This window comes from Mesocricetus auratus, unplaced genomic scaffold (assembly GCF_017639785.1).
Source record: "Mesocricetus auratus isolate SY011 unplaced genomic scaffold, BCM_Maur_2.0 Super-Scaffold_100006, whole genome shotgun sequence".
NCBI lineage: Eukaryota > Metazoa > Chordata > Mammalia > Rodentia > Cricetidae > Mesocricetus > Mesocricetus auratus.
In genome coordinates, this window is record NW_024429190.1 from 70,683,674 (window position 1) to 70,710,572 (window position 26,899).

The window sequence follows — 26,899 nt, forward strand, 5'->3', positions numbered from 1 at the left end:
GTCCATTTGTTAAATAAGTGGGTAACTACTGAGTGCCAACTGTGTTCTGGAAATTGAAAGATTAAAAGACAGGTTACATTTTTTTGTTTGTTTTTGAGATAGCATTTCTTTGTGTGGCTCAGGCAGTTCTGGAACTAGCTTTGTAGACAAGGCTGGTCTCGAACTCACAGAGACCCACTTGCCTCTGCCTCCATAGTGCTGAGATTAAAGGCATACACCACCACCCCCCCGCTGACAGTTCATATTTTTAAGGAAATACATATTAACAGAAGAGACAGAGATGAATAAACTTGAGTGTTAAAGTGCCATGGATATTGGGAAATATACAACATACTTATGAGAGTGAGTAACTATGTTTTAGAATCAAATTATGAAAAGAAGATAACCATTGTGACATTAGTCATGGATGGATATTTGACTTCTTAAAGTGTGTACTATGTTCTAGGCAGAAGATATGGTTTCATTAATGTTAAAAAGTCAAGCAAGAGTGAGTGTGTTCTGGAATTTTAAGCCACTTTCTATCATTTGGATGAGGAGTGTAATCAGATAGTGGTAGTTAATGAGGTTAAACACTGATAGGTAGTGGGCTAGTCATGGGGGTCTTTTTGTGCCATTCCACAGAGATTAGATTTTATCCTCTTTGTAGATAAGAACCATTGAAAACCTTGTTCAGAATCATGAGATAAAACGGTTTTCTTGTGGGCATGTAAGTCGTGGGGTGGACATGTGAGGATATAGAAAATTAACATAGACTACTGCAGAGGCCTTTATAGTAGTCTAGGTAACAGAAGAAAGAATACATTTTACAATAGCAGTGAAGACAGAAGAAGATTATTGAGGGATGGTAAAGAGGTAGAGTCAACAAGAATTACTGATTAAATATGAAGTGTAAAGGAATCTGGAATGATTCTCTAATTTTGTTTATATGAAATATAGTGAATATTATTTTAAAGACAAATATACAGGAAGTAAATGAGGTTTTGACATGACAGTGATCACAATGTAAAAATGGCAGAGGAAAAAAATTAGCTGATACATATTATGTATTAGCATGAAGTAGTTTATGATTTTTAAAAAGGTGATCATGTGTGTTTTAAAGGTATTTTGCTTAAATCTAAATATAGGATAAAAGAGACATGACTTTTGTTTGTTTGTTTGTTTAAAACAAAAATGCCTGTATGAGAGGAACAAAGGAACAAACATGATGAGACAGTAGAAGCACATAAATTTCTAATTCTGCATATGTATATGTCAGCTGGAAATGGGCTATTCCAACCATAAGGCAGTTTTATATGTTGTCTGTAGAAAAAAAACCCTTAAACACACAAGTCATCTAAAGTAAAATTGTCTATAATTACAAATCATGAAAATAAGAGTTAAGAGAATGTCATTGGGTATATTGATGCCAGACAGAATATATCTTTAAGATGAGAACTGATACTGGAGAAAATGTTGGATAATCTATGAACAGAGTCCCAAAATATATAAAATGGTATCAGAATTAAAAGGAGACATAAAATGACTCTTAACAACATTCTGCTATACCCATGGGTCAGTGTCTCATTCAGCCATCATCAGAGATGCTGCCCCTACAACAGATAGGAACTAACACAGAGACCCACAACTGGGCAATGTGCAGAGAGTGAGAGACCTACATGGGATGTCTTCATCGAATCCCTCCCTGTAGGGGTCGGGGAATTATGCAGAAGAGGAGGCAGGAAGATTTTAAGAGCCATGGGGATGGATGACACCAAGGAAACAGTGTCTTCCAGGTGAGAAAGGCCTGACACACAGGAGCTCACAGACATTATGGCAGCATGCACAGGTCCTGCACAGATCCAGACAGGGCCCCCGTGCTGGGATGTGGAAGTAGACACAAACCCTGCCCCCACCAAGAAGCTATCTCCAATTAAGGTTTCTCACAGAGGAAGAAATTGTTTCTCCAAGGGAGTCTCACTGGGTATACAAATTTACACTTCAGGGCAGGCCCATGCCCAACAGTGAAGTGAACTCAAAGGTATTTTTATCAGAGGTTTTTTTTTTTTTTTCCTTTTAACCTTACTGGTTTTTTGATTATATGTCATGGTTTCTGATTTTGAGTGTGTGTGTGTTTCTTTTGCTCTTTCTTAGTTTCTTCTTTTGTTAGTTTATTTTGTAAAATCCTTTCTCTTTTTTATTTGCCTGTTTGTTTTCTTGGTGTGAGTAGTTGGGCAGGTGGGGAGGTGGGAAGGATCTGTGTTAAGAGAAGCTTTTTCTTTGCTAGCCTCTTTGGCTTATCACCCGCCAGTCGCCTGGGCTCTGCCACATTGTAGTCCCCAAATAAACACACAGGAGGCTATATTAATTATGAAGCTGTTGGCCTTGCTTGTTTCTTACTAGCTAGCTCTGACTTAAGTAATTACCCCATAATTGTTAATCTAAGTATGTTTCTTACCGGAGAATAGTTCCATTCTTCCTACCCCCATGGCGTTACATGTTGACTCTCTTGTGTTTCTCCTTCCCAGAATCCTCCTGGACTCCTAGCCCCACCTATCTAGATTCCTATAGGCTCAACAGTACTTTATTGACAAATAACAGGACTTCCCCAACATCTCCTCTTTTCTGTTTAAAAAAAAGAAAGGTCTTAACTTTAACATAGTCAAATTATATATAACAGAACAGTTATCAAGTAAGAATACAGTTAGAATATTTTAGCAAGATTTAAAGAAAATATCATCCATCCCATCCTTGTGAATCCAAAGTTCTATATGTAGCTTATCTTTTATCATAACTAAGGAAAACTATAATTATAGCTATCTGTCTTCAACTCCATCAAAGACCACAGAAGGATAATATATACACACTAGGATTGACAAAGATATCTTACTGCCTGGACAGTCACCCAAAGTTCCTCTGTAATGTTGGGGCATCCATCTTCAGCCCATAGGCCACAATGTGTCTGGAACACTTCTCAGCAAAGCAGGAAATTTCAAACTGTCCATCTGCATTGGCAGTCTGTCAGTCATTTCTCTGTGTCCTGCAGAAAGTCTCGTAGACTCTTCATGAAGCAGGAACCCTGTAAGACTGAGTTCAGCAGTCACTTTCCTGTGGGTCCAGATTATACAACAGTCAAGCAGTACCGACAAGAGCAGTTTCTTGCCTAAATGGCTAATCTTGCCATGTTGAAAGCAAACTCCATAACAAGTTTCTTCGATGCCCATCTTCCTCTCAGATGTAATTGGTGCTGCCAGGAGCAGACATTTCTCATTGTCAAGAAAAACCCTAAACCATTTTAAATGCCATTTTCTGAAGGTCTTTGAAAGGTTTGAAGACTATCTATCTGTCTCAAATACATCTCTATATATCTAGAAAACCTAACTTACCTAACTATAAATTCTGACTATTATAAGTAACTATCTATAGTCTGTATTCAATTATGCATTACGTTTTAAAAGATCAGTATAAGCACAGTACTTAATCAAGAGGAGAAATATACATATCACAAAATTGACCTTGAATTTGTATCAATAAATGAAAAACAATACCCATACCATAATTCCCCTTTTTACCATTAAAAAAGAGATCGGCTGTTATCATTAGCTAATTATAAACAACCCCATTTAAATGAAAACAAAGATTTATAAACAAGATGGGAATTAGGACGTCGCTCATTCCAAACTGCTTCCTGCTGGAAGGGGGCGCTGTTCACACCATGGGGATCATGACAAAACTCAGAAACCTGTATAAGTCCGTATTTTCAGGGTCTGTAAAGCTGCATCATCTTAGCTGTCTCAATAGTTGGAACACCTGGTCCACTGCTTCCGGGGGGCTTGGTTCGTCAAACCACAGAAGCCTGGAAGAAATCTCAGCTTTTTATGGAAACATAAATTAAAACTCCTTTTCCGAGTAACATATCCTTATACTTAAATTTTGAGGTCAAGGCATTTTCAAAAGATATAAGTTGAATTAATTCAGCAGCATTTATAATCAAGTGTACTGCAGTAGCTGTTCCTTCCTTAGCAATGAAAAAACTGAAAAACATAATAGCGTACAGTATCCAGACTCTCTGTGTATTTTCCATCTTTACGTGGCTTATTTATTAATCTATTATTACTATTACTCAATTTCTTTCACTTTTATTTATTTTTCTCTGAGACAGGGTTTCTCTTTGGAAATCTGCCTGCCTCTGCCTCTGGAGCAATTCCTACCGGCATGCGCCACCACAGCCGGCTTCTGTATTTATATACCACTTTGTCGTTTCATTTTCTCTCTCAATCTCACGTATATTTTTAAACACAATATAAACCTTTAGAGGTTTTTCTTCATTTAAGTCTGACTTTACTGTAAATCTTTGTTTTTCTGGCCATGTGTCTTATCTGTAAAACCGCGGCTGTTTTAAACTGCCGGTTTTTCGTCAAGATGGTGGGCGTAAGCGTGATTACAGCTTACCGCCTCAGTCCATGCTGACCTCCAGCAAAAGCTGCCACTTCCAGCTGTACGTACACACCTTTCAATCGTTAGCAGAATCTCTTAAAACGACCTTGCTGGTTTATTTTTTTTTTCTTTTTATGCCGAGTCAGGAAGACTCCGGTAAGTGAGCTGCGTGAATCTCGGCTTGTCGCTAGCAAAACAGAGCACACCTGAGAAAAATGCTGCTACCAAAATCTGTGCTTCTCTCTGTTCTTCTGTTTCTAAAATTCCTTTAAAGCTTTTGTTGTTTTGCATGGAAATTCAATCCCGCTTCTTACAACCATTCTGTTAAGAGAAGCTTTTTCTTTGCTAGCCGCTTTCCCAGAATCCTCCTGGACTCCTAGCCCCACCTATCTAGATTCCTATAGGCTCAACAGTACTTTATTGACAAATAACAGGCAAATAACAGGACTTCCCCAACAGATCTGGGAAGAGATGAGAGAGATGAAACCTTGATCAGACAGTGTTTGAAAATTATCTTACTTTTCAATAAAAATTTAAGATCATTATGGTATACTTTAACATTTTGACATCTCATACTAAAACTCGTAAAAAATGTGTTTGTGTATGTGCTTAAGAGGAGATGCGCAAAAAAAAAAAAAAAAAAAGAAAAGAAAAGAAAAAAAGCCGGGCGGTGGTGGCGCACGCCTTTAATCCCAGCACTCGGGAGGCAGAGGCAGGCGGATCTCTGTGAGTTCGAGGCCGGGCTGGACTGACAGCCTCCAAAACAATACAGAGAAACCTTGTCTTATAAAACCAAAAAAAAAAAAAAAAAAAAAAAAAAAAGAGGAGAGGCGCATGTGCATGTAATAGTTGGCTCTCTCTTTCCAGTTTGACTGAGAATTGATTTCCAGACTTACGTGGTTGTTGTCAGAAGTCTCTTGTTTGTAGGCTGTTGCTGGACTGAGTGTGCCATCATTCTCACTGGGTTTGGAGTTCCTGGCTCTTCGTCCTTTCCATTTGTTAGCACATAGCATTGTAGCTTCTCCAAAGCCAATAAGGAAGAGAGTTCCTCCAGGACAGGGATTGTAATATTATATAATGCAGTCTGCCACATTTTGTTTTCTGTGTTTTCACATGGGATTCATGTTTATTTTAGTCATTAATGTTGCTAGTTTTTAGATGCTGTAACAATTTTGGACTTTTCTGATTTTTCTAACCAGATTCCGTTGGTCGTGACATCCCTAAAATGCTTGAATTATTTAAAACTGGACATGAAATTGTGGTAGATGAAGAAAGACAGAACTTTCTCAGCACCAAAATAGCAACAGTAAGTTATAGTTGCATATCTTTTGTTCTGATGCCCCTTAAGCATACCTGACTTTTGAACTTGCCTTTGAACCAGCTTCAAATACATATGTAAAGACTCTTATTCTGTAAGCTGAGCTACCAAATTTAATGGTACTTGAGAGTTTCTTTCTCCAGCACGTGCTGTATAACACAGGTGCATGCATGCACACCTGTGCTTATGTTTATATACACAAACACACGTAACATGTATTTCTTCTTGTGTTATGTGCTTCTTGCTGGCATTTGCTTGCATTTTGCAGAATTTGTCTATTCTAACATACAAGTTCTTTGTCATTTAATACTTAAGTTTTTAAGAGTTGTAAGGTAAGGCTTGGATCTTACACATCTTTATATATTTTTGAGCATTATAATATATATGGATTAATTTGCCTTATTTCAATTAATTGTGTCTAGTTGGTGTTTTACAAGTTGTTTACATACTTGTGGAACATGCTGAATGTGTTTCTATTACTATCTTTAGGGCATTAACATAAGTATGTTAGAATTACAGAGCTGTGTTTTTAAATAAATAAGCATTTGGACCATAAAAATTATTATGTTATTTGTAACTGATTTTTGTATTGAAGACTTTCCAAAAATACCTATTAATAACTTTAGGAATAGTAGTAATTTATTGGTAACAAGATTTAATGCCTCCCAAGTGTCTGGTACTAATATAAATTCTTGTTTGTGAAATCTTTTGTTGAGCTTTATTTCTAATATTATAAATTATATATATGTAACTACATATAATATTATAACATAATTACGTAATTGTCCCCTTTATTTTCTTCCCTGAAGCCCTCCATGTACTTCTTCCCAACCCTCTACTCTTCCAAATTCATGGTGTCCATGCATTTGCATGCACTAGTGCAGATGGGGGCATGAGTGTGTGTATATTCCTGAATATATAAATACAGCTTCCTCAGTCCATATATGTCTTTAGGGCTGACCATTTGGATATTGAATAATCAGTTGGTGTACTCTTCTCTGGGGAAGACTATTTCTTCCACCCTCAGCATTAATTGCCTGTGGTTCTTTGTATGCATTAAGACCTCATGAGTTTTCCCGTTCCACACTAGCATACCTATTGATGTAATCCTTTTTCAGGTCATGTTTAGGCAGCCATGTTGGTGAAACTACACGGGTGTAGGTTCTGGCATTTCTAGGAGACATAGTCTCAGAGCAAGCTTCCTGTTCCTCTGGCTCTTACAATCTTTCACCCCGTCTTCTGCAATGATTCCTGAGCAGCAGTTGTGTTGTAGATATATCAGATGGAACTCAAGCTCAGAAGAGGTAGAAACACCACCTCCATCTTACAGATAAAAGTACAGAAGGCCACGAAATTGAAAACTTCCTTAAGGTCTCATAGCTAACAGGAAGGAAATAGGTAGCTTTTGGACTTTAGCAGTGTCTTCAAGCACTGTAGGCTCTGTGCTCTGCTCACAGAGTTAAGATAATTTGAATAGCTTTAGCTTTTCTTTATCCCTTCTTGTTTTACTCTAAGGAGGAATTTCACACATAGCCAATAGTTGGTAGTCCAAGCTAGCTGAACCGCATCCACTGTAGATTGTCTAGACAAAGCACTCCACTCGTTTCCAGTGGGAACTGTTGCCTTAGAAAGGAAGCAGAGCAGATCTGTGCAGCCATTGGTAAGTCCCACATGTCACATTGTCTTCGAGGCTCAGCTCTCATTCACTTGGCCTGAACTCTGCTAGACTCCGATGTTGAAATTTCCTTGTTCCCAAAGGCCCTTGGCAGTTCTTCTTGTTTCTTAAGGTTGACAGTGTTGTAATCCAAGCACAAACACACAAGAGCCCTAATGGGAAGCTCCAGAGATTCTTCGGGAGCTGTAGCGACTTGTCTGATACTTGTCATGCTGTGTAAGAGTATAAGGCAGACTTTAGGCAAGTTTCTCAATGTTGTATTTCCATGACCTTGTCTATATAGTCTAATAATGTCTATTTCACATATATTTTTAAATGGTAACATCTATCATCACTGTTATTTGTCTTTGAGAATCATAGAATATATTTATAAAATTCTTCCTAGCTGGATTGAATCTGCTTTTTCTTGAGGTATAATTTTAGTATATTCTATAGTTAATAGGTTAATAGTTTAATAGGTTCTAAGGTGTAGGAAACCATGGTGTCTCATTCTTTTCTGTTTTTTTTTTTAAGCGATACCATAGTAATTAAAATATGGGCCCTGAATCAGACAGTGAGGCTCTTTTGGAAACTTTTTGTCATACTTACAAAAATAGATGTTCATGTGTTTAAAGAAAATCTACTAAATACTACTGCAATGCGTTCATATAGTAGCTTAGTGGAATGGATTTTAGATTCATATTGTTGTGATTCAAATCTAATTTCATGCTTTTGAAACATACGAGCACCTGTATGTTTCATTACATTCTGGGCCTCTATTTCCTGTTTGGTTAAGTTTTACTTAGACTAGGAAGGAGTAAATGTTATAATAACAATAGCTAGGTAGCAGAAATCTTCTAGCTAAGATGGAGTAACAGAGGCATCATTGACCTTCCTACCAAAAGCAGTGAGAAGTACCTTGAAATCAAACTAGACAGAGCACATAGTGTGATGTCATTTATGAACACAGTCATAAAAAATTTAACCTACTTTTAACAAATATTTTGACTGCCTAAGTCCATTTTCTGTTTGTAACAGAATGCCTGAGATGGTGATATTAAATAAAACAGAGTGGCAATGTCAAAAGCATGGTATTGGTATATGGGGAGAATCATGTTATATCATGTCATAGCAGAAGAATGGAAGGGTGCGTGTGCAAGCTGTGCAGAAGAGGCAAGACATGAGAAGGTGCCTTACCTTATAACAGCATTGTCTGTAAAACAGTTATCGCTCTCAACCTAATAACTGTGCAAGACCCCACTGCCCAACACTGCCACAGGGACAGTCAGATTTCTGCATGAGTTTTGGAGGGGACTAACTCTGTTTAAACTATGGGAGTGACCAACAGTTATTTGAGGAATTCAAGGTGGATTTAACACTTAATAGTTACTCTAATTCACAATATTATGAACTGAAACCCAAAATTTCATGTACTTTGAAATGAGGTTGCTTTTACAGACAAATATCCAACTGTTTTTGGTGATTTTTCTTGGAAAAAGTATGCTTTATCCATTCTAAGTGTTTTAAATTGGTTGGAAATCAGTTGTCCACATAGTTCTCTTATATCTTTTCTGATTATGGATTGTAAAAATTATATGCAAATCATGTCTGGTAAATCCTGAATTCATAAAAGGCTTCCTAAGTTCAGTAAACTACCTATTGTTTTTACATTGGCAGAATATTTGAACACTTAAAAGAGATGGGACAGATGACAAACATGACATGATGGTCAATATCTTTAGTCTCTGGGGCAGTGTAAATCAAAACACGAGGACTTACCGCTACATATCTACTGGATGAGTAAAAATACTCCTCTATCCATACCAAGTGTTGGTGAGGACAGAGTGGACTGGACCACTTACACACTGTTGGTGGGAAAATTCCATTTTTTAAATGATGCCTCACTGACAAGCCATTAGTGATTTGTGAAGAGGCTGAACTTCCTCCTACCACCCAATTCTGCTATTCCACTTTTAACCATGTGTTCAGGAGAAATGAAAACACATGTTTAAACAGAGATTTTGAAATAGATGTGTTTATAATATTCCCCAATTGGAAATATTCTAAATATCCATGACAGGATACATATAAACAAAAGTAATAAATAAACTCCATATATGCTAATGTATGATGAGCAAAAGAAGCCAGGGTAGGGCGAGTATGTATTGTGTGATTCTATTTATATAAAATTCCAGCAAATGTTAGCTAACTTATTTGATAGAAAAAATGACCTTAGGGACAGAGATGGATGAGGAGGGGCGGGAAGTAGGAATTAAAAAGCAACATAATGAATTTTGGAAGTGATTAATTATCTTGACTAGTGGTGGTTCCATAAGTGTAAACATGTGTCAGAGCTAAATTGTATACTTTAAGTATATGTGTCATATTTAAGACTTGAAGAATAAGACACATATTCTTAGGAGAATGGTTCCATCGTCAAGAGTGCCTGTTGCTGTTCCAGAGGATTTAAGTTAGATTCTTAGCATCCATGTAGTGTGGCTCACAACTGCCTCCACCTCTCTGGAATGCCCCCTTCTGACCTTGGGCATTTGCACATCCATCCACTCACACATACATATTAATAAAAATAAAATAAATCTTTAAAAATTGCTAGTTCTATATTGTTTTATTACACTCATCCCCCTAATCCACCCAAATGGAATTTTTAATAAGATTTTTCACTGTACTGTTTTCTAACATATAAGACCAGAAATATGCATTTCATTTATCTCAGACTACTTTGTGTTCTTAGAAATTAGCTCCTATTCACAGTATTTTAGATAATGAAGTAAAATGAAACACCATGCATTTCTTGGAATCCATTGTTTTGTAAAACCTTAGCACTAGTCAGTTTCTTTCCTCCCCAAAAGGAGAATGCTGAGCAGAGAGGGGTTTGCTTTGAGCAAGAAGGTGCAATGCTAACACAGAAGTCTGGCTTCTGTTAGTGGCACAGATTTTGCTATATTCAAAACACCTATTTCCTCCCTGTTACTTTGCTCTCACTCCCTTTACTATGCCTGTGTTCCTTCCATTCATCCCATGAGTTAGTAACTCAGGTTAGTAACACGGGAATACTAGTGTGAATGAGATGATCTTGTTAGTATTCCTTACATGGATTGATGGTACTGTTGATACTTTGCTTTCCAGTGTTTGCTCCTTCTTTACTATTCCCCCCATCACAAAGTACATAGAAGTTAACAGCTTCCACTGTGGAATATAGATAGTACTGTGAGTAAACCCCAAAGTGCTTTCCTTCAAATATTGAGAATATAGATAATACATAAATATATGTCTGTGCTTAAGTGGCAGGGATGGTATGGTATGGTATGGTGTTGTGTGTGTGTGTGTGTATGTGCACTCGCGTGTGCAAGTGTGTTATTTAGGTGGGTTTGGTTAGGGAAAGCATCCCTAAGAGGTCATGTGTGACATTTGCATGGAAGCTGATTTTAAAGGTCAGATTATGAAGTTATGGGGAAAGAAGGTAATCTTAGGAGAAGGAGCAGATTGAAGGTTCTGAGGAAGAAAAGACCTGGGTGTTACAGAAACAAAGTTTTTCTTCTGGGTGTTAGAAGAAGTTAAAATACAGTATCCAAAAAGGAGTATATGCCCAGACATTCTGAGAAAGTGATACAAACACAAGCAAATAACTATTTTGACATAGGAGTGCATAGAATTGTGGATTTTCTTAGCAATATGTCCCCCAAATAGTTTCCCATAGTAAAGGCCTTAACTCTTAGTAGGAAAACCTTTTATCCATAGGCTTTTGACCTCAGTAACCCTTTTGGGGATAACAGTGTACTTTGGGTGGCATGCAGAGCATTCATATACACATTTGTACATTCCTCTTTACCAAGTGGATGTGTTAGTCATGACTCAGAGATTCAGGACTTACTCAGTAATTTGTTGAGTGCATGTCCCATATATATGGAATATATGAGCCCTGACTGTAGCCCTCATGTGCATGTCCCGTATATACAGAATACTGAGAGGTCCCTCTTTCTTTCCCCTCTTCCCCTTTCCTTATCCTGGTTCCCAGCATGGATAGTGAGGCCGTGTCTTCTGGCTCAGAGGAGATGAAAAGAAGTGTGGCCTGAGGTTAATAGTATATAGTAAGGCATCCAACTAGTTTACACGGACTCTCTTTCTATTTTGAACATTCATAGTAACTTTACTGTGTTTTCATCTCCAGAAAAGAGATATTTGCTAATCTCTGATACTCTGAAATTATTTGACATTAAACATAATTGCTATAATTTATACATTTTGTATTGATTTTCAGATTTAGTTTTCTTCTTCTCAACCTCTTTTTTCCCACTTCTAATAATCTCTTGAATTTTTGCAGTTTTCTTATTGTCTACTTTTTTTTTCTGTACTGTTCCCTGTTTTTTGGTTGTCTAACAGCATACCAGAAAGACATAAAACAATTAAATTTGTGGGGAAGTGCATGTGAGCTTGCATAAAGTTTGTAGTACTTCGTAATCAACTTTGATTGCAGTAATAGCATGCATGTTTACTCTTGTAGCCAGTCATGTTTTTCCTGTTGTTCTCTTATATCACTAGACAGATTCCTACTAGTGTACTATAAAATCAAGTTAAGTCAGGGATTTGGAAGATGACTCAATTGGTAAATGTTTGCTGCACAAGCATGATGACCTGAGTGAACAAGCCTGACACAGTGGCACAGGCCTATAATCCTAGTACTGGGGAGCTGGAGACTGGTGTGTAGGCAGTTTCTGCCCCACCCGGTCCCACAGCCATTTAGCCTCACATAAACACACAGACGCTTCTATTAATTATAAACTGTCTGGCTGATGGCTCAGGCTTCTTATTGGCTAGCTCTCTCTTAATTATTAACTCATTTCTACTAATCTATGTATTTGTACATGACCTTATCATACCGGAGAATGCCCGACGTCTTATCTTCCTGGTGGCTACATGGCGTCTCCATGGTGGCTCCTCTCTCTTTTCCCAGAACTCTCTAGTCTGGTAGCCCTGCCTATACTAGCCAATCAGAATATTTTTAAGCCAGTAAGAGAAACATCTGTTCACAGTATACAGAAAGACATTCCCCTATCACTGGAGGATTCCCTGGGCTCTGGCTACCCACTGTTGCCAAATTGTTGAGCTTCAGGTTCAGTAAGAGACTGTTTCAAAAAATAAGGTGGAACATGATTAAAAGAGACACCCAGCGCTGACCTCTGGCCTCACATATAGGCCCCTATGTACACATAGCCTGCACAGATACACACACATGCATATGAAGTGAAGTCTATAATAGAAAACAGGGAATTATTAAGAAATTACCTGAGCTAGGCATGCTAGTACATGCCTGCAGCCCCAGCACTTGTGTGGTTGATGGAGGAGGATCAAGTTTCTGCACAGCCAGGGCTACAGAATAAGACTCAGCCTCAAAAAACGAAACAAAAAGAACAAAAAGGAAGTACCTATTTTTAAAATATGAATCCATTGTGTTTATATTCTAAAAGTTACATTTATTTAACTTACTGATACATGATTAGAATATAAAATCCAGCATAGTTGAGAATAATTTCAAAAACTTTACTAGAAATGGTTGAAATTATGTAGAGTATGCTTTAATGCATTTATATAATAGCTTAATTCTGACATTAAATTATCATAACAATGAAGCAAAACAACTTTATTAACCCTTTACAGTCACATAAGTACCTAATTTTGAAGTGTTATAAACAATAATATTATGGGCAGTCAAACCTAAGCTTGCTTTCTGTGAAAGAAGAAAGAGGGCAGACAACGTAACTCTGTTTACACAGAGCATGTCAAACCCTGGTTTAACGAGTGTGTCTTGTCTGGGTTCACATGTATTTGGAGCTTTGAACTGTGTAGTATGGAAGCAGCTGTTCCTTTGATGTGCTATTTTTTGTGTTCTTTTTAAAGCTGAAGACAGGTTTGAAGTTGTAGACATGGTCCATTCATGGGTATCGCTCTACTTGTTTGCATAATAGTGAGATGTCTTGAGGCAAGAGTGTTCTCAGCCTGGCTTTGATAGAAGCTGAAGTGTAATGTAACAAAAATAAACAAGGGCAAGGTATGGACATGAGGGTAGTCAGACCCTGTGCGAGTGAGTTCTCAGGACAGTGAACACGTTGGAACAGCAAAAGTGACCAGTTGGGGTTCAGATAGACAAGCTGTGAACATTTGTAGGATTTGGAATTTGAAGGTTTCTTTTACTGCATTTAGGTCATAAATTAAAATAGTGGATAACAAAGAACACTGTGTGTCAGATGCCACCGGATGTCTCAGAGAAAGGGAGCAAGCCATTGGCTCATGGCTCATCCTCTTCTTTCCAGCCAATTAACTTTTCCTTGTGTTATTTTTCATGTAGGACAGTGTTTGTGTCACAAATGAGGGGGTTATAAAGGGAAGAAAATGCACCATAGAATGTAAAATACAGGAGGTGAGCATGTCAGTAGTAGGTCTGAGATCTCCAAAGGTGCAGTGCTAAGACAGAGGAGAAACTATATTCACCCAAGATCCCAGCACCCACTTCAGGTACTCAAAACTGCCAGTAACTCCAGCCCCTGGGATCTGATGACTCTGGTCTCCAGGACACACATACTCTCATGCACATAGCCATACAGACACACAAATGACACATAATTTATGAAGTAAAAATTTTAAAAATGATCTTTTAGCAAGTTCAAAATTAATACTCATACATGACCCTTAAAACTTAAGGCCTGAATACTGCAATATGGTCCAGCCTTTTACTGCAAGTGTTTGCCAATCCTGAAATACTAGGTGCATACACATGAGCCTGGGAGGGTCTCATCCCAGGTGACATGGTGGCACCATAGTGTGCACTCTGCCTTTTCCATTGAGTGCAGCTATGAGAAACCCTGCACAATGTATGACTTTCTGGCTGAGGACTGGGAAGACGACACCTTAGCAGTTTGGAGGAGACCTGAGTGAGAAAAAGTACCAAGCTGACACTATGTCATCCTTGTGTCCCTCTGTTGGTATCAGGCCAGGTCACAGCAGAGCCTGACTTCAGGCAGGGGAATGAATGCAGCCACAGGCTATATGTGAACTCCTGAAGGTAAAAGTAGAGACTACAGACAGAAAGAGTCAAAGAACTTGAAGACAGGTCACAGAAACTAGTCAAATTGGAAAGCAGATCCCCCCAACAAACAAACAAATAAGTGGAGAGCTCATGGGGCAATGACAAGAGATTAAAGCTTCCTATCAGTGGAGCCCCAGGCGGAAAGGAAGAAGCATCCTGCAGAAAATTAACACATGCTTGTGGAGAGGTTAGAACCTGTGCCTGTCCAGGCTCACAGCAGAGGGCAGCCACTCTGGAAAACAGCTTGGTGTGGTTTACAGAGCCAGCCATGTACTGATACTGCAGCCCAGCTCTTCTGCCCAAGGGTTAACCCCGCAGCAGTAAAATGCACAATTTGAAACTAAAGTCACATTCATTCACAGGTATCTGAACATACATGTTTACATGCCGGTCAAGTTTCTCCTTATGGAAATACCGAACAACCAGCAGTATTTCTATGGTTTTGTTGCTTGTGTTGTTTTAACAAGTTTGGAATATTTGGAGACTTTACTTGGTGAATTTTCATAACCTGAAAATCTAGAGCATTCCAAAATGTAAAATTTAAAGCATCATTTTGGTACTCCAAAGTTTCAGATTTTTTTTTTGCTGGGTATGATGGTGTACGATCTGTAATCCCAGCATTTGGGAGACAGTGCAGTAAAAGACTCTCTGAGAACTTAGGGCAGGCCCAGGTTGATGAAAGAGTTCTCTGTCCGACCGAGACCCACAGCCATTTGGTCCCAAATAAGTACACAGAGACTTATATTAATTATAAACTATTTGGCTGATGGCTCAGGCTTCTTATTGTCTAACTCTCTCTTAATTATTAATCCATTTCTATTAAACTGTATATTGCCACGAGGCTGTGGCTTACCTGTAATGCTTCAGCGTGTTACTCCTTCAGTAGCTACGTGGTGTCTCCCTCATAGCTCCTCTCTGCCTTTCTCTTCCCAGCTTCTCCTAGTCTGGGAGCCCTGTCTATACTTTCTGTCTATACTTTCTGCCAGAAGCTACCAGTAAGCATTTCTTCATCAATAAATAAGAGAAACATATATTCACAGTATACAGAAGGACATCCCCCATCACTAGGCCACATGACGAGTCCATGCCAGCTCATGAGTGTCTGTCTGTCTCAAACGGAAGAAGATTTGGGAGCTTTTCAGAAGTTTTTATTTTACTAAAGTTTTGAGGCAGGGTCTTAGTGTGTAGCTCAAAGTGGCCTCAGAACACCTTTTGATCTGAGATTGGTTTTGAGCTCCTGCTTCTCCTGCCTCCACCTTGGAGCACTGGAATGACAGGAGTGGACCACCACGCCTGGTTTAGGCATGCTTCAGACTGCATTCATGGCCTTGTGTGTGATAGTCAAGACCTCTGCCAACTGAGCTACAAATCCAGTTGCATTTTTAGATTTTGTGATTAGGGATCTTCAGCCTATAACTATAAACTTATTTCCTGTTTGGGTGGACTGAAACCATCTCTGGTACTTTTATACAGTGCGACCCTACTCAGCAATAAAAAGTTATCAACTGTTGATAGACAAAAATGTTCAGATAAATCTCAAAAGGTTACATATAGAAATAAAAAACGAAGACAACAATCTCTGTGAGTTCGAGGCCAGGCTGGACCGATAGCCTCCAATACAATACAGAGAAACCCTGTCTCGTAAAAAACAAACAAACAAACAAACAAACAAACAAACCCAAAAAACCGAAGACAACAAAGGAAGAAAGGCAAATTGGATTTCATAAAGATTAAAACTTGACACTGTCAGCTGAGTGCAACCTCCACTCATGTGTACAATGTCTCTAAAAATAATAAAGATATAAGTCTTAAAGTGAATCAAGCTTCAGATACATCTCTCTGCAAAGGAGACATGTAAATGGCCCCAAACAATGAAGACATACTAAGCAGCAAGCTATCAGGAAAGTACAAGTTAAAATCGGTGAGACACCAGTTGACACCTCTTAGGATAGCTATTGTCTGTGTGTGTGTGTGTGTGTGTGTGTGTGTGTGTGTGTGTGTGTGTGTGTGTGTGTGTGTGTAAAATAAGTGGTAGTGAAAATGGAGAGACTGGAACTCTGACACATCACTAGTGGGAATATGAAATGCTTCAGTCACCATCAGTTCCTTGAATGGCTAAATACAATTACTATGTGATGCAATTCTATCTCTAGATATGTCCTAAGAACAGAAAGAAATAAACTGTAAATATATCTATGCTGATACCAACTATATACAGTAGCTTAGTGGTGCAATCAACTCAAAGGTCCAACAGCAAAATATGGCATGTGCAGAGAACAGAGAGCATCAGAATATCTTAATGAAGAAGTCCTGGCATATGCTTGTGTTTGCATCTTGAGGACACATTAGGTGGAATAAGGTGCGAGAAGAAGTGGAGAGTTGCTGTTTAATGGCTTGCATACTGTTTTATTTGCATGGCAGTTTTGAAAACACAGAACTGTATTGACAGTGCAGTGGCTGTCAGGAGTTAGGGATGCCTGGTATAGGGATTCTTGAGAGTTACAAGAAGGGTCTTCTTCATTTTGGCCTCTGGATTCTGTATTAGCATAGTTATTGCTAAAATGCATGCATGAGTTGTAATTCACAAAGCTGTACTCCACAGAAGGCCAGCTCTGCTCCCTCTCACTTTAAATATATAATTTTGAAAGTATGAAAACACGTGGCAGCATAGCTTGTTAAATTCTGATGTTTGGTGAGTAGGGATTTGAGTTTATCCATTAGTACCAACATTAATGATAATTTTTTACTTTACTTTGTTTCTTTATGAATAAGTAAAGTATACCATGTAATCTTAAAGGTCTGGTTTTATAACCTTTTATTTTTTGAGATGCTGGGGACTAAATCTTGGGGACCTCACACATGCTAGGCATATTCTCTATTATTGAGCTACACCCTCAGTCCTGGTCTTGGAATTAAAAAAAATTACATATTTTTATTTTACATTATGAGTGTTTTTCCCGCACGTATGTAATACAGAGCATGCACACATGATGTTTATGGAGGCCAGAGGAGGATGCAAGCTGCCATGTGGGTGCTCAAAAGATAAGTGTTTGTAACTGCTGAGTCAACTCTGTAGCCCCTGGGTTTTGTAATTTTAAATACTGAACAAAAGCCAGTTGTTCATTGGGGGAATATATGTACCTCAAACAGCATTTGGACAATACTGACTAGCCTAGCTAAGCCTGTAGAGAGAGCTCAAAGTCCCTGTCACCACGGTGGCACTTGAGCCCTTTTCATCACTGCCCTGCTCCATGCATGTGCTATTTTGGTTTCTGTATTCCTGTTACACACTGCGTTTGTGTCCTTAACACCGTGTCTTAAGCCCTCTCCTATGTCATAAAAATTTTGGCAAAGAATTTTAATAGCTGTTTTATAGTCTCTTGTGTAGATATATCATAATTTATTCAACCCCATTCCTTTTGTTGGGCATTTAGATTGCTGCTAATGTCTCATTGCTATGAAATTGCTTCTGAGAACATAAATTTACATTTCTCATACACACAGAATATATTCTATGTCTGTATAAATGCATAGTTATTTATTGAAAAGAAGTCCACGTTTATTGAAATTAAAACATGAAGTATGTTTTCCTATTCCCTGCTTCCAGCTGTGCTTAGTACAGCTTCCCCTCTGTTAGACACAAGCATGTCAGGCAGATATTACGGTTCTAATGGCTGTTCATGCTTGAAAGAGCAGTTATTCCGGTGTCTAATCCAAGTCTCCTATCCAGAGACTTCCTTGGTCCGATTCAGAGGCAGACTTTTGTGATGTTAGTGGCCTGAAGTAGGGAGGGTTGCTTGGTCCTCGGCCTTCCCTTGCTCTAGACCTAGGAGTGCATGGGCCTAAGCCGTCTTTGCCTCCAGCACCAATTTTGGGCCTGATTACTCTGGACTGTGGGTATAGATAGGCCTGCCAGAGTGTGAAGGGTAAGCTGGGTGCTCCTGCTTACCTGGGTGGATTCACAGTCCCTGGATTGTTGGTGCTTTCTGGCCACCTCTTAGTGATTAGAAATCCGTATCATAGGGTCTACCAGCAGCCTCCTCTTCTTACAGGGGCCCTGATCTCCCCATGGGAGGGGTCTGGAGCCTTACCATCTTTCCTGGCTTCTGTTTCTACTTTGAATTGACAGAAAAGAGAGTAGGTGCCCTTAACCATTGGTATATTTCTTTTACGGAGGATATAAGACAATACAGTTTCTATTTTTGTTTCCAGATTTAGGCCCTGTCATCAGCCATAAAGAACTTGTTTCAAATGCATGCATAAAATTTGTAACAGCTGTTGAAATTGTTGCTAGGAATTTTTCCTATTGTTATTTTTAAATTGCAATGCAAGTCGTAGCCAAACAAAACATTTTGCCTCATCTGCATAGTAGACACATAATAATAAGCTAAGTCTATTGGATAAAAAGCCTCATGTTCATGGAAGGATACCTTGCCTAGCTTAGTTACAGGGGGAAGGTCTTTGTCCTGCCTCAAATGATGTGACAGACTTTGTTGACTCCTCACTCTCTGAGGAGTGGAGGGTGGGTGAGAGAAAGTAGGGGGAGTGGGAAGTCAGGAGGGAGAGGGAACGGGGATTGGTAGGAAAATAAGATTGTAGTTGTTTGTTTGTTTTCTTATGTTTTGTTTTTAAAGCTTCATGTTCTTTTAAGGGCACCAACAAAATCCTTTCTTCCTCTGGAAGAAAGTAATGGTTGCATCTGCTTAGTTACTTCTTAAATGTCTCTCAGCTGTTTTTGGTGCCACAGCCCAGGAAACCCAGCTCCCCACCTGTCTGCATAAGGAAAGTTTTGTTGGAACACAGCTGCACTCACTTGTGTATTGTCTTAGCGTCTGCTTTTCCCCAGCAACCGTGAGCAGTTGTAACAGAGTCCATATGGCTTGCAAAGCCTTACACATTTACTATCTCGCCGCTTACAAAGAGAGTGTGCCAAGTCCTGCTTTTTATGTACTTCCTCCAGAGCTCTTTCTAAAGCAGATAAGATGTGATTCATCAGCTTAGCAACACTAAGTCACTTTTGCTGTTGGTAAGATAACTCCTGAAGCCTTTACAAGTCTCTTTGCAACCAATCTCACACTAGATTAACGTCAAATCACCTGTTTCCTGGTATAACTTGAAGACCGGTTTTAAAAGTTTGGCCTCCGGATTTAGTTTATTGAACCTACATAGTAATTTGGTTTGGTTTTATTGAAATTGACATTTTAAAGCTAGAGAGCATCTCATGGAAATCCAGGTTACTACTTACTGTTGACAGATGAGGACGTGGAATGGCGCCGGTCCCACAGCCCTTGTTCTAAGTGTTAGTTAATGCCTTTAGAGTTACAGTCTCCCCGTCTGCACACCTGCATTCAGGTGGCATGAACATCAGCACTTAGACCCTTTCCTCAGTCCTTTGGTCTGTAGATCTTGTCTCCTGATGCACTTTATAATCGCAGTACCTCCTGGTGGTTCTCTGCAGCGCTCTTCATCTTTTAAGACTCAGCGTTGTTGTGAAGAGCACCAGTCACAGCTTCCTCTCTGGTCCTGTGCTGACTCATTCATTCCTTGTGGCACTATTCCTCTAGCTAGAGAGGCACATAGGGACTAGACCGTAAGTCCTTCGCAGCACTGTTTGTATCCTAGTCATCTTCCTGGTCCTGCTACCAAGCTTGTTGCTTGCCAGTGAGTGGAGGTTATGTCAATTTTCTGAATTGTACTGTGATAACATCTAAACATGACAGTAGAGGGTTGATGAGACAAGAATTAATAATTTCCCTCTTAAATGTTTACTCTTTTCCTTGGGTGCCTCTTCCCTCCTCTTGGCTCACAACAAGCACATCCGCCTTTCAGCCCCCTGTGCATTATAACTGTGTCAGGGTCATCACAAGCCAGTAAGTGATGGGGCAAAAGGGGCTTTCCTCGATCCTTACCTGAGCGCCATAAGGCTTAGACATGTGACTTGGGGGCCGCGTCTCACGTGTGCACTTTTGGTGTTTGGTTTTTGAAACATGGTCACACTATGTAACCAAGGATGGCCTAGAATTTGCTATGTACAACAGGCTGGCCTCAGATTACTGATCCTGTTGACTGAGCCTCCCCAATGCTGGGATTAGTAATGTGCCTCTACACCTGACTTGCATATGCTCTCATGGATGATTTGTTTTCTGGGTCTCAGTGTTTAATGCAATTGAATAATAATAATAATATCTGCCACATAGAGTTCTTAGGAGATGTGCTTCAATTCTTAGTCTGTCTATGTAAGTCCCCATTAAATGGAGTTACAGAACCGATTATTGCTCTTACAGCTTCTGTAGAGACATGCAGTTAACCTTCCTTCCCCCAGTTTACACTCTCAGGGGTCATGGGGAGCAAAAGCTCTCTGGTAAGCCACAGTGGATTTAATTTTAAGTGCTGCTGGTGGCAAAGTGCTTATCCAAGGCATCAGTCCTCTGCAGTTCCCAGTTACAGGTGATCAGTCATCTGGGGATTGTAGAACGTTATCAGAACTCTATCAGAACAACCAAGTCACAGAAGCTGGCCACTTAAAAAGATTTGTTTCTGCGGTTTCTGTTTTTTTTGCCTGCATGTATGTGTATAACATGCATGCAGTGTTCATGGCGGCCAGAAGAGGGCATCAGATCCCCCTAGAACTGGAGTTACAGATGGATGTCCGCCTCCATATGTGTGCTGGGAATTGAAGCTGGGTCCTCTGGAGATCAGCCAGTGCTTTAACTGCTGAGCTACTTTTAAGTCGAGATGTCATCAAACTTAACATTTCCTTTTATTTAAGGTGCAGTAATATCTATAAATTTTATTATACTTATGCATTGTGTGTTGTTTGTTTTTGTTCTTTTTGGGGGTCCACCACCCAGTTTCCTAATAAATCACACATGGAAGCTTATACTTTATTATAAACACCCAGCCTTAACTTGGCTTGTTTCTTTCCAGCTTCTCTTAAACCATCTGGACTACCTTTTGCCTCTGGGCTTTTTCCTTTTCTTCTGTATATCTTACTTTATCCTTTGCTCCATGGCTGGGTGGCTGGGTGGCTGGGTGGCTGCCCCCCCCTCCGATGTCCTCCTCTACTTGTTCTCTTGCTCCTCCTTTTCCCAGATTTCTCCTCCTATTTATTCTCTGCCTGCCATCCCTGCCTATCCCTCCTCCTGCCTAGCTATTGGCTGGTCATTCAGCTCTTTATTCGACCACTAGGTGTTTTAAACAGGCAAAGAAACACAACTTCACAGAGTTAAACAAATGCAGCATAAACAAAAATAACACACCTAAAAATAATTTTCTGCGTGTTTGTATGTGTGTGTGTGCGCGTGCGCGCACGCGCAGACAGGAATATGCCACAGCATACTTGTGAAGGCCATAGAATAGGCCTTCTGTAGGAGTCATTTCTCTTCTTCCATTATGTAGGTCTTGGAGTTGAACTTGGGTCATCAGATTGGGCAAATAAGTGTCTACCTGCTGAGTCATCTCAGTAATCATATATATATATATATTTGAGAGAGGAGGGGAGGAGAAATGGATGCAACATTCTATGAAATAATCAGACAATAAATAACTGTCTATAATACTTTCAAATGGGATATTCGAGTACTTTAAGGATTACTTACATCATCTTAACTTTTCCTGGAGAATGTAGACTTTTCATACACCTCACTATAATGGTTATATCATGAAATAATAACTCTAGACAACAAAAGCGCTACTCAGCATGTGCTCATCAGAAAAGCATTGGGTGCATTTGGGAGCTTTTCAGATGGATGTGTTATTATTCCCATCTTTACAGGATTCAGGTTACCTAATACATTTATACAGTAGCACTCATTCACTCTCTAATCACTAAAAAATAAGTTGACCTCTAGAGGGTTTCATGCAGATAAAATTAATTTAAACTCAGTGGTACACATACATCATTTTATCAGGTATGATATTGTAGGCTTTTAGGCTTTTATCACTTAAAAGGTTTTTTGTGAAAGTGTCACTCTGGAAAACTTCATATGATTTTTGTTCTTATAGAGGTATGTGCTATTTATTGACAATGCATGTCTTGTGACAGTGAAACATGTAGTTCTTTTGTCAGTGATAATTTTTAGCTCTGAGTCTTTGCTTTATAGACTCAAATTTAAATAGATTGGAAATTGAACTAGCAAAATGGGGTGCCAAAGTTTCTATTTTCTGGTGATTCGCCTCAGAAACTAGAGATAGATAGAAAATGCCCTCTCTGAGAGTGACTCCTATTCAGCAGTTTAAATGTCACCGAATAAACAATCTGTCATTAGTTTGCTCGAATCACACTTAGAATACAGAAACTGGCTGCTTTGGAAGTAGTATGCATTATTTAAAGTTCATTTGTATGTATTTTGGCTTTTAATTTTTTTTTCTCTGAAAAAGGTAGAGTTTTTTTTTTTTCTACTGAGATCCATAGTCCTCCAAAATAGTCAGACCAATTTAAGTCAGGCCAAGTGGTTCTCACACTGGCCCAGGGCTCCTGTTTCTTCAGGAGTCTTTCCTCTCTTTCAGCCTCTCTCAGAAATCCCTGAAGACCAGGAAAGCAGAGGTTTCATTGTGTGTGTCTGTGTGTGTATGTGCTAAGCATTTTTTCTTGAGCAAGTTTTCATGACCTCCAACAAGGGTTTTCAGACATGTTCATGAGTATGCTTTGCTGATATGAAATATAACATACACTTCTCACGCATGGTATCATGTGTCGATAGTTCTGGCACTGGGGAGACAAAGACAGGAGGACCTCTGGGGCTCAGTGGCGAGCTGGCCTAGCCAGACTGATCAACTTCAGGTTCATCGATAGACCTTGTCTCAAAAAATAAGGTGGAGTGCAATAGAGGAAGACACCCAACACCAACCTCTGACGTCTACCCACACGTGGACACAGATACACCCCACCCTCACACACCCACATAAATAGAAGAGAAAATATCCCTACTTTGGGATGAGTGAATAGTATGTATATTTGGGTGTACTTTGGGGAAATTACTTGGAAATTGCAAAACCTCAAATAGGAAAACTTAAAAATCATCCACTAGGATATATTCTGTAAAATAACTCTTGACATATAAATATGTAAAGATGTATAAAAGTTTTTAAAAGATTTACAGGGTTCTTGTCTGTCTTTAAAGTAGAGTTTCTTAATAGGTTATTGCATTACATAAGAACATAAAACACACCATTTAGAAGACATACTGGTACAGCTACCAAATTGTGACGTCACCTCACTTTCCCATTAATAATGTTAAATATATATCTGTTTCTTTCAGTTGGATATGCCAAGTGACCAAGTAACTGCCAATCTTCAAGCAGTTCTAAATGAAGTCTGTAGGCACAGACCACAAAATCTGGGTGAGTAACTGGGTGAGGGTAGACTACCTTAAACCCCAGTGATACTGTACAAATATAAACTATTCAAAGAGTCAACATACAAGTACTATAGCTACAATACTTCCAGAGATTAAATAAATAAAATTTATTTTTTCAAAGAATTTTTAATTACTTTTCATGAATCATAAGGTTTTAGAGAGAGATTTCTTTATCAGAAATGAAGAATATACCCCCAAACCTTTGTAAATTTGCATAATCTTTCTACTGTTGAATGTATTAAGGTTTAAAGAAGACCAATTGCTTTCAAATTACAATGGAAATTACAAATAGGAAAGAAAGTCATCATGAACTAGTGGTTTGAAAAAGAAAGTCATCATGAACTAGTGGTTTGAAACCAGTTGGCCTTCTTAAGATTAACCTTTAGCCAGGCGCTGGTGACTCACACCTTTAATCCCAGCACTGGGGAAGCTGGGGTAGCAGAGGCAGGTGGATCTCTGTGAGTTCAAGGCTAGCCTGGTCTACAGAGCGAGTTCCAATACAGGCTCCAAAGCTACAGGAACAAACAAACAAAAAGATTAATCTTTATTTTGTAACAGAAAGTAGGTATGTTGCCATGTCAGGAGAGTCCTCTTGTAAATGGGGGACTCTCGTGCCATGGGGAGCGTCACTTACTTATGCACTATGGTAGCTAGAACATAAGCTACTTCTGGTGTTTTTGGCATTGCCTGTGTCCATTCCTCACACAGTCCACACTGTGGGTGACTGTCCTCATGAGGTTCTCATGCTGGGAGTTTGCAGGATTTAGTTCTATAATCAAGTTAACTAAAACACAAGTTTGAGCTACTTCTGCCATCCTTGAGAATTAAGCACATTGGTGATTGAATAACCCATTTATTCTTTCATCAAAATATGGCCAAAGGTTCTTATGTTGCATAGGGAAATTTGATCTTCCGAGTTAGTAAGAGAATAATGGACAGTAAATTCTTGTAACAAGCATTCTTCCTGCCAGCCTGGTCCCAGAGTTGCACCAACCCCAAATAACACACAGAGACTATTAGTTACAGTGCTGTCAGCCAGTGTCCAGGGCTTCTCGTTGGCTAGTTCTGTCTTAAGTATTAACCATGACCACTAATATAAATATAAATATATATATATATATATATTTCTATAAGGTCTTATCTTACCAAGAATGCCAGGCTTGTGCATCCTCCCCTGCTGGGATCACATGGTGACTCTCTACCCTTGACTACATTTCCCAGACTCCTCCTCAACTCCTAGTCCCACCTTTCTTGCTTCCCCATTGGCCAACAGTGCTTTATTTATCAACCAATAAGACAAACATATACCCAGAAGGACTTCCCCCATCAAATTCTCTTATATTTTTTATTGTGACCTTAGCCTTTAACTGCTGAGCTATTCCTCCAGCCCTAAGACAATAAATTTTCTAAAAAATTGCTCTTCTTCTTGAATCCCAGACTGATGGCTGAGAGGCCAACAGGGGACTGATCCAGACTCCATGAATGTAGTCTCAGTGAGGAGGCCACAGAAATCTCTGGGGCCTTGGATAGTAGATCAGTGTTCACCATGGCATATGAATGCACTTTGGGAGCCCATTCCACATGGAGGGATGCTCTCTCAGCCTGGGCACATGGGGAAGGGCCTAGGTCCTTCCCTGGATGAAATGACAGACTTTGGAGATCCCCCCAAGGAGGGTCTCACCCTCCCTGGGGAATGATGTGGGGATGGGGTGGGGGGCTGGAAGGGCTGGTGGAGGGACAAGGGAGGAGGGGTGGGAGAGGGAGCTTGGATTGACATATGAAGTACTCATGTTTCTAATTTAAATAAAAACATATACTGAGGGAAAAATTGCTCTTTTTTGCCATTTTAGATGAAGTCTCTTAACTTTGTTCTTAGGAAAAAATCTTTTAATTAGTTGAGAATTTTATCAACTATTTTGCACTCAAAGTTACCATCTGAGCTGACTGCTAAGTATTTAGAGTGTTCCCGTCAAACGTAAACATCACCCTGCTCCCTTTGCTGTTGACACTGCAGTAAGTAACTATACTTACTTGTGGAAGAAAGGACTGAATTTCTAGTGGGTGTGTCCTTCCCAGGATGATTCTAGTGCAGTCAGTTTGTCCAGGATAGCAGTGCAGACCTTCTAGGGGAGCATCCGAGTGCCACGGGCTTTCCTAGGTGAGTGCGCATCTGATCCCTGGGGTCTCAGTCGGAAAGTCACAGCTGGTTCTTATCTTTGTTCTAGGTCCATTTGTAGTTCGTGCCTTCCTTCGTAGTTCAACCAGTGAAGGTTTGCTGCTGAAGACTGACTCGCTGTTGTCCAAAGAAGTTGAAACCAAAGAAGCTACCTAAACGTGTTGTCTTGTGAAATTATTGGGGGGGGGGTGTAAAAAAAATAGCAACAGAGAAATGTATAAAACTGTATAATGTCTTGTTTGGTTCCTCATAATTTTTTGATGAATACATTTAGAAGTACATTTTAACACCTGAGTTTTTTTTTACAGTTTCAAAAATAAATGTCAGTTTTTAAAAATCCTTTCACACTTCCTTATTTTAATTTTTTGTTGTCCATGTGTTTCTGGTCTTGGATCGTCACATTTCCTTAGCAGCAGTCTGTATTTTGGTAGAATCTAGATCTGGGAGACTCTAGTTTCATAACACTCCTTCAGGAGACACGCCCATCTGCAGGAGTAGCAGCGCCCTCATTTCCCACCAGGCGCATGACAAACTGTTTGCTTTTGTGTGCATGGTGAGTGGAGGCTTCGATGGGGTCCAGAAGTCCAGGGTGGGAGTCTTTGTCAGTTGTTCTTCTCACTGATGTTTAGACACTAAATATGGCCTCCCCAATTTGGTTGGGCTGGCTGCCCAGTGGGCTCCAGGAACCCACCTACCCCACCTTCCAAGTCCCCAGTGTTTTAGTAGCCTCTGGGAACTCACATAGCCAGGAACAACTACTGCACCTCAGAAAGCTTTCTTCCCCATTGGAAAATGAAAGTTTAGGGATCATTTACCAAATATAGCGGCATCAGGACAAGACAGTAACAATGATTATCTTCTACTGAGTGTGTTATAC

General features: G+C 39.5%; 1 protein-coding gene across 1 annotated transcript in view; it reads left to right on the top strand.

Moving 5' to 3' along the window:
* Mrpl1 (mitochondrial ribosomal protein L1) overlaps positions 1–26,361 on the top strand; it is a 65,163-nt gene extending 38,802 nt beyond the window's left edge. Inside the window, exons 7-9 of the mRNA XM_040747450.1 lie at positions 5,613–5,719; positions 23,748–23,829; positions 26,072–26,361. Coding sequence (XP_040603384.1) covers positions 5,613–5,719; positions 23,748–23,829; positions 26,072–26,178 — 296 coding nt within the window. The 3' untranslated portion in view covers positions 26,179–26,361. The remainder of the gene's footprint in view (positions 1–5,612; positions 5,720–23,747; positions 23,830–26,071) is intronic.
* The last annotated feature ends 538 nt before the right edge of the window (positions 26,362–26,899 follow it).